The 14,154-nt window shown below is 36.2% G+C and overlaps 1 protein-coding gene across 1 annotated transcript in view; it reads left to right on the top strand.

The window, feature by feature from the left end:
• PDE3B (phosphodiesterase 3B) overlaps window positions 1-14,154 on the top strand; it is a 54,464-nt gene that overhangs the window by 18,870 nt on the left and 21,440 nt on the right. Inside the window, exons 2-5 of the mRNA XM_063289417.1 lie at window positions 2,606-2,656; window positions 5,492-5,740; window positions 9,031-9,170; window positions 13,564-13,673. Coding sequence (XP_063145487.1) covers window positions 2,606-2,656; window positions 5,492-5,740; window positions 9,031-9,170; window positions 13,564-13,673 — 550 coding nt within the window. The remainder of the gene's footprint in view (window positions 1-2,605; window positions 2,657-5,491; window positions 5,741-9,030; window positions 9,171-13,563; window positions 13,674-14,154) is intronic.

The following is a 14,154-nucleotide window of genomic DNA, read 5'->3' as shown; positions in this document are numbered from 1 at the left end:
ACTATGGTGTTACTTTCTTTGTTTGGTTAATGCTATGCTTAGTTTCCATGGAAATATTTATTTACCAAGCTAGATCTGACTGGTATTAAGAGATGGTGTTAGCAGATCTGAACCATTTTTAATCAATAAAAATTTTGAGTAAGATAGATGTCAAGATAACATAAAGATAACATTTTACCTATCACATACTTCTTACACTGAAAATATTAGGTTGTTAGATCTGCTTGTGGTAATTCAGATCATTTATTAGGCATCCACAGTACTGATGCTCTACTCACACTTTACATCTTGTAGGTTCTGATGCAATTATGAAGGTAGGCATGTACATCCCTTATTTTATTGTACTGAGCCTGCATTAACATAGTGTGACTATGATTTGAAGCTGAAATCTTATACATTCTTACATGGAACTTAAATATACTGTATATGACTGCACTATACAGTAAATCTCTGGCCTGCATAAATAACAATCCTTCTAGAACAGAGGTACAAAAGCTTAGACTGTAGGGTTCATATAGTCACCAGAGATTTTCCAAGAGTTGTAGTGCATTCTCCTACAATCTTGTTTTTTTAATGTTTTTTATGTTTTGAGTGTTTTAATGATCATTATATTGTTTTAATTGTTACTGTGGTTGTACACTGCCCGGAGTCACATAAATTTGCTAAATAAATAGAGAACAGTTATTAAGATATGGGACATAATCATATTAATTGCATTTAATTAGAGCAGCTGAGATGATCATTCTGCAGACACTTGAGGCTTTTGCTGCAGGCAGAAACTGCAGGTAGCTTTGTGGATGTAGCTTCCCTCAAGCTCTCATGAAATGGAGCAGCAATGGCCAATACTGAAATTGCTGGTATTGTAGTTCTGTTGCAGTGGCGTATTTTGCTTTTTTGCTATGTCTTACTTCCTAAGCCATACCAACCTGCCCTTTATCTATCTGTCTTGTGCTTTATCTGAACCTTAGTTTCCTGTTAGTCATTCACCTTCTATTGTGGAAGATAGCATTTTTGTTAACTGTAATATCACCTTTCCAGGCAGGAGAACCATGTGCCTTTTGAAACTATTCTCATTTTCTTCCCTTTCAGAAAGACTAAGTTTTTGCTCAGGCATATTTCTCTTAAAAAAAAAAAATCTTGTCTTTCACTTGAGTCAGTCAGTTACATTGCCACAGGTCATTCTGACATACCATTACATTTCTAGCTATGTTTAGGCACATTCACCTAGCATATAAAAACATTGGTTTCCTTGTCACATCCAGAACATACTTTTTTCCTAGCTTATATGAACTAGAAAACAAAATTGAAGGCACCCATTACTGTTACTGTTTCTTTTCAGATACTTCACTGATTACATGTTCTTAAGATGAATCTGAGTTTCTTGATTTCGGATGGGAGGGCGGTACTAAATTACATTTGGGGATTGGTACAGAACCTTTCAGTGTCTTCCAGAACATCCCTTATTTTTGAGGTCTAATTCATGGGACCACATATTTTCTGAGACATAAAGGAAAAGCCTTCCTTGTCTTTTCCGTAGAATGTGTATCCCAGGGTAACTATCATCCCAGGGGTAATCTTCATTTCATCATAATCTATAGATATAATCTATATCTATTATATATATATACATATATAATCTATAGATATAATCTATCTATATAATGTGTGTGTGTGTGTGTGTGTGTATAATCTATATCTATTATATATAATCTATGTCTATTTTCCTAGCCTTGTTTGGTGAGCATAACTAATTAGCCCTGAAAAATTAGCCCCATCCCATAGCACCTCTGCCAGCTTTCCCACAGCCCCCACAAACCCACCCACGCTCCCTAGTGCCCTGCCTGTAGTACACTTGCCCCACGCTCCTTCCCTGGGACTCCTGCCTCTTCCTGCTTAATCACCCATGCATCCTGGGGCTATGACAGCAGCCAGGACTGCTGGGATTGCCCTGTGAAGCAATGTGGTCATGTGACTTGGTGCTTTATGACCCCATTGCTTAGCGACGGCAATCCCAGTCCCAATTGCCATTGTAACCTGAGGACTATGTGAATAAATTACATGTGCCTGTCCCATTGTCTCTAATTTATCTGTGAAATGGAAAACAAGAAGTTGGTGCTGTGGATCCTGCCAAATGTCTATATTGTTAATAAGTTGGATTGCACCCTCATAGATTATTTTTAATGGTTTTAATGGTATTTATTTTGAATGTATTTTAATGATTTTTGTTGTATGATTTTTGTTGTATTGTTTTTTGGGTTTTAACTTTGTGAGCTGCCCAGAGTCACATATGTGAGGTGGGTGGCTATATAAATTAAACAAATAAGTAAATAAATTTGTTTATGAATTATTTATTGAGAAATTATTTACAGAGAAAGAAATTTGTCAAATTCAAAATTGTTTGAAATACTTTTTAAGCTAATTAACTATTTTTCAGGAAGTTCTTTATCTTCACTTTCAATTTATTGAAGTGCAGATGCGGCACCTAAATGCAGCAAATACAGATAACTTATAGAAATATTTTTTATTTGTAACTCATGGCTTGAAGAGTTGAACTTTGCCGAATATGGACTGTTTTGTTTATAACTTCCTGTTTTTTGTCTTACAGATGATTCTTTGGGATTGGGACTTAAAGCAGTGGTATAAACCTCATCATCAGGTCAGTACATCTAAAATATAAAAAGAATTTTAAGAGGAAAAGGTACTAAAGGAACAATTAAAAATTTGCCTTGTAAATAAAAACTTGCATCAAATAATGTAGATCCTTTCTCAGGAAATCTGGGGAAATTTTCTAGAGTCAGTCAATCTTTCTCTTTTGTCATGAACAGTTTTAGTAATTGGAAAATTTGTGGTCTTAAAGTATTACTTTTGGAACTTAAAATGAAAATATGATTGCCCTACTGGAAGTTCTGGCACATTTCCGTAAGTTCAATATTACCTCAGTCATATTGTTATATAAGATTTTATGATGGTGTGTGTGTATGTTTGTGTGCTGTAAGAGAAGATAAGAAACTACATTTTCACTACAATACAGTTAAACTGCAGTTTTGATTCTGGTACTACAGACAACTTCACTGAAACTTCCATAACAGAAAAATATTTTATTTATTTATTTATCTATCAAATTTATACACTATGGAAGTGACTCTGGGTGGTTTACAAATAAAAAAATCATAAAACCACTATAAAAAATACAAAAAGTACAAAGTTAAAAGAGAAAAACTAAAAAGGTAGAGAGTGTGTCCTCAAACCACCAACCACCCACAGGGCTGCCTACCACTCTTGGATCCCCAAGCTAGTTGGCAGAACCAGGTCTTGATGCTCTTCCAGAAGGCCACTAGAGTGGGGCCAACCTCACCTCCAGGGGCAAGGTGTTCCATAGGGTGGGGGCAATGGAGTAAAGACTCCCCACCTAGACCCAGCCAGCTGAAATTCTTTAGCCAACAGGATCTGTAACATGCCCTTCCTGCTGGACTGCGTGGGATGGGTGTATGTAATTGGGATGAGACCGTTCCTCAGGGAACATGGGCCCATGCCGTGAAGGGCTTTAAAAGTAATAACCAACACCTTCAATTGACCCGGAAGCACACTGGCATCCAAGACACCTTGTGCTGTAGAGGTGTTACAAGTGCAGCCCTAGAGGCGCCCGTAACTGCCTGCGCTGCTGCATTCTGCACCAGCTGCAGCTTCTGGATACTTTTCAAGGGTAGCCCCAAGTAGAGCACATTGCAGTAGTCCATATGGGAGATGACTAGGGCATGAGTGACTGAGAGAAGGGCTTCCAAATCCAGGAAGGGGCGCAACTGGCATACAACATGAGTTGAGCAAAGGCCCTCCTAACCACATGATGTCTTTTCAAAACATGTTCATTTTATTCCCTGTTGTGGCATCTTTCCCATCCCTGGTCCCTGTTGTGGCATCCCCCTTTGTCCAACAAAGATCTACAGCTACAGTTTTCCCAATCACCTCATTTCTGACAGAAGCGCAATTTCTCATATGTTCAAGCTCTGTTTTGGTTGTAAAGATTTACCTGTCCTCTGCCCATCATCCACATTTGGAGAGAGAAATGGAATGGATAGATGACACCTTAGAGCAAAGACAATTAGCTTGATCATGTTAATTAACCTATGGCCAAATTCATTTACAATTATATAGTTCATGCTTCCATTGAGGTCTCTCCATTTCAGGCCACCTATAGCTACCACCCTTACCTACTGATGGACACATATCCAGCTCTTTCATATTCCTCCTGTTTTCTCTAGGAATTTGAAGCCTCTCAGCACCCTCTTGTGGATCAAGTGAATTGTGCTAAGACTGACCACAAGTATACTCCCAAGCATCGTTACCAGGAAGGCTAGCCATCACTATTAGATGCCTTTACCTTTCCTGGTGTTGGAAAGAGGGATAAGTAAAGAATCAGGAAAGGTTGGTTACAAGGCCATAGAGAGCAAGGGGGAGAAGGATCTGAAACTTCCTCAAGGTGGAGGAGGAGGAGGAGGAGGAGGAGGAGAAGGAGGAGGAGGAGGAGATGATAATGAAGTTGGCAAGAACTAGTAGTTCCTAGGCTTGAGAGAACCATAAGGTCAACACAACTGCCTCCTCTTGTCTTGAAGAAAGTGACAAAACATCCAATGACTGAGAAAGGAGAGAGGGAAAAAGCTTAGGTTTAAAACTTTGGAGCATAGATAAATATAACCCTCCCACCACCACCACCACCCTTGCATATGATTTTATTATAGTCTGCAATAAATAACTAATATCGTTGTCCCTGTGAGCCTTCTGTTAAGAAGCAAGTTCCTGAATAAGAGGACAATGTCTAGAAGGCCAAGATTTCCTGTAATATCTGAAGGGAAGCCAGACTTTAGAATCCAATGAAGTTATGTTATATATGGGTAAAATGAAGCAAGAATGGATTTGTTATTTTTTTTACCAAGAATAATTTCAGAATAACTCTGAAAAAGGAGATCTGCAAAATGAGATTTGTGCCTCAGGAAAATGTGATGCAGAATTACCAATATGCTTCAGTATTACTTGTATAACATTCATATTATGCAGCAACAAATGCTTGCTTCTGTAAACTTGTAAGCTGCTTCACTTTCTAATTAAAAAAATGCATTTCACTTAGAATGCCACACCCTTCCAGTAAAATGCAGTTGAAAAGTAAGATTTAAATACATCTGCCAGTATTGTGCAAAAGATTTATACCATTCTCACTTTGATTTTAAATGCCTAGAAATGATACAGTTTTATGTATGCAGATCAGGATGCAAATATTTTTCTCAAATTGTAAATAAGTGGCAAAATTTCAAACATTTTATATTAACTCTCTTAATATTACAATATATTTCTACAAGCTTTATTTGTTAAAATATATTATGTATCACATACTGTGTGTATCTTAACAGAACATCTGAGATGTATTTCCTATTCGTATAAATATTTTTGTACAAGTTTAGTTGTTATTGATAGCCAATATTATTTTTCTCTGTTATAGAATGCATGCAGTCGAACTGAAGTTGATCTTTCCGTACTAAATCAGACTCGCAACATGGTGTCTGATCTTCTGTCTGATCCAGTCCTTCCTCCACATGTGATTTCTTCTCTTCAAAGCATCAGTAACTTGCTAAGTGCTTTCTCAGGTTCATGCAGACCAAAGATTAACCTGTTTACTCCCTTTCCGGGGTTTTATGCCTGTCCAGAAATGGAAGACTCACCTGAAAGAGGAGACTGTAAGCTGCACAAGGTTAAAGTATTACCATTGTAATCAATATGTAGCATGTACATATTTAGATACCTTCCAATGTACTAAAGAACTTGGTGCTTGAAGTATTCCTGAATTTCTCTTCTGCTTTTCTCTTAATTTTCACATTATTTCAGCAGGGTTTGATCCAATAATAAGGAGGATTGGGTCTGAAAGCATTTTTTGAACTTACACTGTTTATAACTTGTCTTGCTAACACCTTTCTCCTTTAAAGAATGGAGAACATCACTAGATATTAGTGACTTGATATTAATCAATATTAATAAACACAGAGAAATGATAAAAGTATGACAGGAGAAACTAATAGGAAAAGGAATTCCTGATAGGTGCTTAAAAAGATATACTAAAAGCAGTTGTAAACAATTTTAACAAAGAAAAAAAAAGAATGACAGCAGAAGAAGTCAGTGTAGCTATACAAAAAAATCAACCCTGAAAATGAAAAAGGATGCATATAAGAAGTGGAAAAAAGGACAGATCATGAAAGGAAAGTAAGTATATTGTCCAGTGTATAGTATCAGAAGGATGAAACTCAGAATGAGCTAGGCAAGGAATGCTAAAAACAACAATAAATACTTCTTCAGATATTTTTAAATAAAAAGAGGAAAAAAAACAGTATACCAATTGCTGAATGAAAATGGCAAAATGCTAATAGGTAATGAAAAGCAGAATTGTTTAACTCTTATTTTGGCACAGCTTTCTGTGTATTTCACCAGGCAATTGTGAAGAATAGGATAAAAGGGTGGGATTGAAGCATGAGGATGACAGAAACATGGTCAAGAAACATACTCACTCTGAGATTAAATCTCTAGGACTAGATTAATTGTATCCTGTGATGCTGAAGGAACTTGCTGATGCTCTGACATTTCATATATTACACTGGAAATTCCTAGAGAAAGAGTGAAGGGTTAGACAACTAGAGGAGGGCAAATTTTGTCCCTTTTTCTAAGAAAGGGGAAAAAGATCCCAGGACTACCATTCATCAGTCTGATGCTAATACTGGGAAGATTCCAAGCATCTTGAAAACAATGCATTGATTACCAGAAGTCAGTATGATTTCTCAAGAATATGTCTTAACCAGGCTAACCTCATCAAATTTTTTTGATTGGGTAACTTCCTTGATGGATTATGGGAATGTTGTAGACATAATATATCTTGAGTTCAGCAAAGCATTTGACAAAATATGCTGTGATGTTTTAATAAGTAAGCTAATTAAGTAGGGATTGGATGGCATGGCAGTTAAATGGATATATAACTGGCTTGAACATCGTTTGAATATGATTTGCAAGTCAGTTATATATCCATTTAACTGGCATGTCATCCAATCCATACTTAATTAGCTTACTTAATGATTCCTCATCAAATGGGAGAGAGGAAATGAATGGGGGGGCTAAAGATTTTGGTGCTGGATCTTATAATTTCATAATTTTTACTAAGGACTTGGATGAGAAGATGGGAGGGATTGCTTATATTGCATACAACTGATAAGAAAGCTAATACTCTAGAATTCAGAAATAAAATTCAAAATGATTAGAAGGACTAAGGACTAAGATCAAATGCACAAGTATGGAATAGGGGTTATCTGTCTTGGTAATCATAATTTGAAGAAAATCTTGGAATAGTAATTTATTACAAATGGAATATGTTGTCAATGTGATGTGGCTTCAGTAGAAGCAGCAGCAGCTGCTGCTCCCGCTTAGGCTGCAGCAACAGAATCCAAATCATGGGTAGTAACCATTTCATCTTATTCTGCATTGATCAGACCTCAGAATGAATATTTCATCCAGTTCTGAGCACCGCATTTAAGATTTCAGACAAACTGGGACAGATTTAGAGAAAGATAGGATAATCAAGGAACTAGAAACTAAGGAAGGGTTAAGAAAACATACTCTGTTTGGTTTTTTGAAGAGATTTCTTGGATACAATTTCATCCTTCAAGTAGCTGAAAGGATGTTACACAGAAAAACGTTAAGTCCTATTCTCTGTCCCGGAGGGAGGGCACAGTTAAAAGTAGACCGATATCATTTGAATATTAGGACGGATTTTCTAAGAGAAAGAGCAGTTCAGCAATGGAACCAGTTATGCAGAGAAGTATTTAAGCAATGAATAGACAGTGCCTAGCATGAATGCTTTAATTTGAATTTCTGCATGGAGCAGAAGGTTGGGTTCAGTGGCCTACATTGCACCTCTCAATGCCTTGCTTATGTGAGTAGACATGTAGCCAAATAATTGGCTGCTTAATTCAATGTACCTAACTTTATACATATGGTAGAGCAGTGTTTCTCAACCTCAGGCTGGGGAATTCTGGAAGTTGAAGTCAACACATCTTAAAGTTGCTGAGGTTGAGAAACACTGTGATAGAGTATCACCCTATCACCCTAACAGGGATGTATCTCTTTGCTCACTGCCCCAAAAGGCTTGTTTTCAAAGTTCTTCTGCCTCCCCATCCTCCTCCTTTCAGAAGTGCATAGCCCCAGCTCTACCTAGCAGTTTTCGCCTATACTATTTTCTATTTGCCTCCCAATTTCAAGTTCTTGTCTCTTCTGCCAATGTCTACCTAAGTTTCCTACTTTTCAGATTGTTGCCTATTTTATCCCATTTCCATTAGCCATAAGCCAGCTTTCTCTTGATATGTTAGCATTCTTTCTTTCCTATCATGTGATCTCTCATTTTAAGCATTACGCAACAACCCCTTCCTCAGTTAAACTGCTCCCTTGTTTTTTTTCCAGTTCTTTTCACCTATACTTTTTTTTTTTTGCTTTCCTTCAGTTTGTCTATTTTGCCCTTTATTTCAGTCAATTTCACTTTTCATGAAATTTCCCTGTATGACATTTGAATTCCAGCCAATCTGACAACTTTCCATTCCTTACTGAAGACTGTTTAAATGCCTAAGAAATGAATTTTCTATGCTCCAATCAATGTTGCAGACTGTGTTGCTTCAAGTACAATATTAGTATGTTTGTATAAATGCAATCCTATGGCGCTTACAGCAGCAACATAAATAGATAAAAAGAACTGATGATGCTGTAGTCAAACTTTTTGAAGTTTAAACTTGTTTAAAGTTTAATAATTTCAGCTAGATACTATATATCTTGATATACTTGATTTAAGTTAAATGATACTAATACATAGTTGTGTACTGCTAAGAACCACAAAGATATATATATATATATATATATATATATATATATATATATGTATGTATGTATGTATGTATGTATGTATATGTGTGTGTGTGTGTGTGTGTATACATTTTTTCTTAACTTGTTCAATAGGTACTGGGCAGCCGAAATAGCTTGCCAACGCCACAGTTAAGGCGAAGTTTAGGAACCTCAAGTTTGCTGCCCATTGATCCAGCTTCTAGATGGGAACGCAATAATGGCAAAAGGTCACACCATGAGTATAATCTTTCAAGGTTAGCATCTTACCAATATAGAATTCATACTATTTTTCACCTACAGTAGAAAATATTCAGGCAAATGTATTGAATTGAATAAGTGTTGTATGGTTCTCAAATGCTATAACAATAGTGTAAAAATAATGTAAGTAAATGAATTACTTCATTCATCCGAGATGTTTAAAGTACTGTACTTTAGTAAGTAATTAATGGCAACCACTAATTCTGAGCATCAAGAATTCGGAAGTGAAATTGCAATTAAAGATAAGTAGTTTTCTGGATAATAATAATTTATTGGATATTGAAGCAAAAAATAGTCTAGCACCACCTGAAGCATTTATTCAGTTTCCTTCATTCTAGTTTAGGTGACAGATTGAAAGGGGATGAGTGCCATCAGCTTGCCCACGATCTGCTTTGCTTTTGGGAAAAGAATCAGCAAATTCTAAGTGCTATAGGTGAACTAAATTTATTAATAATTGAGTTCTTAGGGTTTCTTTAATTTGCCAGTACTATAACTTAGGATGTTGAGGCTAATGCGTAAGAAGAGGTATCAAACAGTTACTAGAATATGGGGGCTTCCAGAACAGAGCTGCAGAAATCCAGATGACCACTAGATGGCAGCAAAATATTTGCTGCTAGCCAATAATCACCTGGATTTTTGCTGCCCAGATCTGGTAGCCCTAAAAAAGCCCCATTACTGAAAAGTATTACAGATAATAATTTCTCCCTAAACTTGAGAATCATATGTTTTGTTGTTGATTTTTTAACTGCACTGGTATATTTAAATCTTCAGTTTACACACTGTAAACTGAAAAATAAAACTTAACAGCTAAAAGTCAGAGAAAATGAGTTTTAGAAATGCAGCTTCTCATACAGAGGTCTAGAAATTGTGATGGAGTGGTGTCCTCTTGGGCATGATAAGAAATGTAGCAAATGTTGAAATGAAAGAAAACAGCGAGAACATACACACAAGTAACAGAGGATGATCAACATAAAGAGTCTAATTAATCTGTCAGTCATGAAAGACCTAGAGGATAATATGGAAGCCATAGTGCACAGGCAAGAGAAAGTCTATCTACAAATCTCCACAAGTATATTTAATAGGGATAATGATGTATGCAATAATAGTTACTGAAACATACTATTGATTGGTTCAAACAAGTTTCAGATTTCACTAACCATTATAATAAACCTGTTTATTATAAAATGTTCCCAACTTTTTATCACTTCTTTTTTAAAAAAAAAATGCATTCAGTAATAAACTTCAAATGTTTTTCCTCTCTGTTGGAAAGGCCACTAGCTGAATTTCTTTGGCAGAGAACTATTGGAGCCAACAATTGTTTTCCCTTTGGATGGTGGGAGATAGTCACTTTGGGCAAGTTTTAGGAGGAAATTCATGCTGTCTTTGAGAAACACAACCAATGATTTCAAACTACTTTTTAAGTTGTGTGATATGCTGTACATACAGATGTTTAATAAGTTATAACTTTTTTTCCAAGTAGACAAATGAATCAAAGGACTAACAGGGAGATCTAGTTAAAATTATACGATTTCATGCAAGATCTGGAAATATATAAAATACATTGAAAGTTGCCTTATCTATCTGGACAATAAAACACAAGGCTTTAAAAATCTGAGTTCTAAGCATACCTAAATGTTTCATATGTACTTTAAAGATTTCAAACAGCAGATGGCATAGTTTTACAACTTAGCTGCTAGTTTCTAGTTCATTCATGTGTACAACGTAAATGTTTCCTTAACTCTTAAGTATTCCTTTTGAATAGCATACCAAGACAGATTTAATAAAAATACATGCTCAGTATGCATTAGGATTAAATTGGCACTTGCATATGTCAACTTAATCCTAATGTATAGGGTTACACATTAGTGTTATAAGGAATAGAGTGCATTAATTAAAGCGCATAGAATTGCACAATGGACAAGTTAATAAATAAAAGATTGTAATGGTAAAGCACTCCAGGAATATGTTACCCTACATTCCATTTCCTAATTAAATAGCACTGTCTGGAGAGCAGTATTTGAAGATTAGACTATTCTTTTTTAGTAGGAAACAACCTGTTTAACTATATTAATGCTATATATATCCCAGAAATGAACTGTTAGCTGTTCAGGATTTTCTAAATAGCTCACATATATTTCTCAGATAAAATTAGCCACAGCTAAAAACTTTTTCTCTAAGAATTACATGAGTTAAGACAACAGGAACAGAAATGCTATTTCTATCGATTTTTCTTTGGTCATTATTCACCAAAAAATTCTGGGTTGTTAATAGACAGCAGTTTGCACTGAAGATGTTCCCTATGAAACATCTGCAAGAAAACAACAAGGCTCAAAGAGCACCAAGGACTCCACAGTTCAACCCTGAGCTACAAATATTCACTTCAATTGGTAGCAAAAAAAAATCAGTATTGTACAATGTCATAACCATTATTTTCAATCAGTTATAACTTTCGTAAATCATTAATATATGTTCTGTGATTGTACTGATAAGGAAAAAATATGTGTTATTTTAACTAACCTTTTTAGGCAGGTGTTCTCTCCTTCTGAGCAATGAACTTAGAATTGAGAAAAGTCATATACAGGTAGTCCTTGTATAGCGACTGCCTTGTTTAGTGACTGCTTGCAGATACGATAGTGATGAAAAGTAACTTTACTACCAGTCCTCACATTTACAACCTTTGCAGGTCTGTAAAGCAAAGGAAAACTGAAGTAAGATCATAAGCATAGTTGTGGTTTTACTTAGCAACCTCTTCACTTAACGACCAAGTTACCAGTCTCAATTGTGGTTACTCATTGAGGACTACCTGTAAACATTGGAGGTGATGGTCCTCTATTTCTTTTTAAATTATGTTGTACATTGTAAATTTTATATTCAGTTTGTAGATAAAGCACTGCAATATAAAAAAGTTATATCCCAGACTGAATCAGAGACTGAAAGAGTGCAACCAAGTGCATCCCTGCTTTTAAACTCCCTCAGTAGGGCTTGTGTCTTCAGCATTCAAAATTATGTGGTTGCGTTTAGTTAGATATTATTACTAATACATAGTTGCTAGGGAATGTGAAAAGTGTGTTCTCTTGTTCCTATGTCCTATTTTGGGGCTTCCCACAACAGATTGCTGGAGTAATTAGGTCTGTGGTCTGATACAGCTGGACTCTTTTTATTATGTTGTTTCTATGTTGTTTTATAGCACCTAGCTGTAATTCTGCATGTTTAATCTTTATTATATCTGTTAGTGTATCTGTTATGTATCTGTGTTTAGGCATTTTTATGCATAAGGTTCACTTATAATAATTATTACAATTGCTGTATTGCTCTGATGGCTTACATGAAATGGCAGTAATAAGCAGGAAAAATGACTGTCCCTCAAAGACTACACCTGTACCCCCTTATCATGGAATATTTGTATGGCCACCCATCATAAAACACAGCTGTGGGCAACTCACAACAACAGTAAAACCCCAAACTCTAAAAACCATAAACCCATAAAAAACAACCAAAGCCCGGCGCCTCAGTCGTTCCCTTGGGATGCACCAGCAGCCAACCCAAAGCATCCTCATTCCACCCCAGCAACTTTTCACCTAGCTGGAACAATGTCACAGAGCAAAATAATGTGTAGGTTATCAGCAAGGTTCATACGGTCCCTGGGATATAGTCATGCCAAACATACACTTCTGCAGAGACTTAAATGATACCAAGTTCCAGTCGGAATATCAGCCTGGCACAGGGAAGTAAGACCTGGGTGACAAAAGACTTTTGGGAAGCAGCCAGTGATCCTTCCTTGTTTACATTTCCCAAGTTAAGGAACACTTTTTTCTGGGCTAGGCATAATATTTGGCCTTTGGTGTTATTCCAGGGGAGAGAAGATACTCTGAGACCCCTTGCTGAAAACGTGTGCCCATGCAGAACTGGGTATATTGAAACAATTCAGCATGTCTTATTTTACATCTGTGGGGACACAGGCAAACTTACATCGTATCCCTACTTCATCAGTACCGTGGAAGAACAGATATATGAGCTTCACTTTATATGACCTTTGCTTTTTTCAGACTGCACATCCTCTGTAGCCCAAATTATAGCAAAATACTCTGTAGCAGCAGTGAAAGTGAGGCACCAACTAACGTAAGATCTCCCATAGTCACAGCTTAGTTTATTTCTATTGTATCCAGTCTGATGTCACCTAATGTTTTGTTTTGTTTTACTGTTCTTATTACTGCTTTTACTGTTTTACTATTTATTTTATTTTACTATCTTTACTAGTATTCAGTATTTTTGACTGTACCTTTAGCTGTACTGATTGATTGTTTACATTTAATTGTAATTTTAAAATGTGCTTTCTGTATTTTAGTTGAGTAAAATAAGAAAAGTGATCTTTTCCTGCTTTTCAAATAGCCAGGGATCTTATCCAAATGGGCCTATTGTCAGCACAAACCTGTTGACAATACCGAAACAAAGATCATCTTCAGTGACCTCAGCAAACAATGCAGGGTCTAGACGAGCTGGTAAGATTATAACAGTGATTTGTAAGTTGCCTGTAGGAGTGTCCATGGAGTGATACAGTTTCTTTTGAAAACAGTACATGTATATACAATCTAAAATTTTATATTGCTTAGATTATTTCAAGTACATTTTAACTAAAATATATTATTTTGTTGCTTGTTCAAGTAATGTATTGCAACTTTTGCAAAATAGCAAAATAATGTTTTCATTGTTCTGTTTGCTACTGATGTTAAGGGTGTGAGTTGCTTATTGCTTATGTAGCTAAAATAAGTGTCACATAAAAGAGAAAGGTGTTTTTGTTTTTTTGGTGCCTTTAAGTCAGTGTTGACTCCTGGTGTCTGCCAGGACAAGTCCCTGCAGTTTTCATGGCAAGATTTCAGAAGTGGTTTGCCCTTGCCTGCTTCCTAGGGCTGAGAGAGAGTGACTGGCCCAAGATCACCCAGCTGGCTTCACGCCTAAGGCAGGACTAGAGCTCACAGTTCC

Source organism: Candoia aspera, chromosome 1, assembly GCF_035149785.1.
Source record: "Candoia aspera isolate rCanAsp1 chromosome 1, rCanAsp1.hap2, whole genome shotgun sequence".
Classification (NCBI taxonomy): Eukaryota; Metazoa; Chordata; class Lepidosauria; order Squamata; family Boidae; genus Candoia; species Candoia aspera.
Note: the sequence above shows the minus strand (reverse complement) of the source record. Positions and strands in the feature narration are given on the sequence as shown.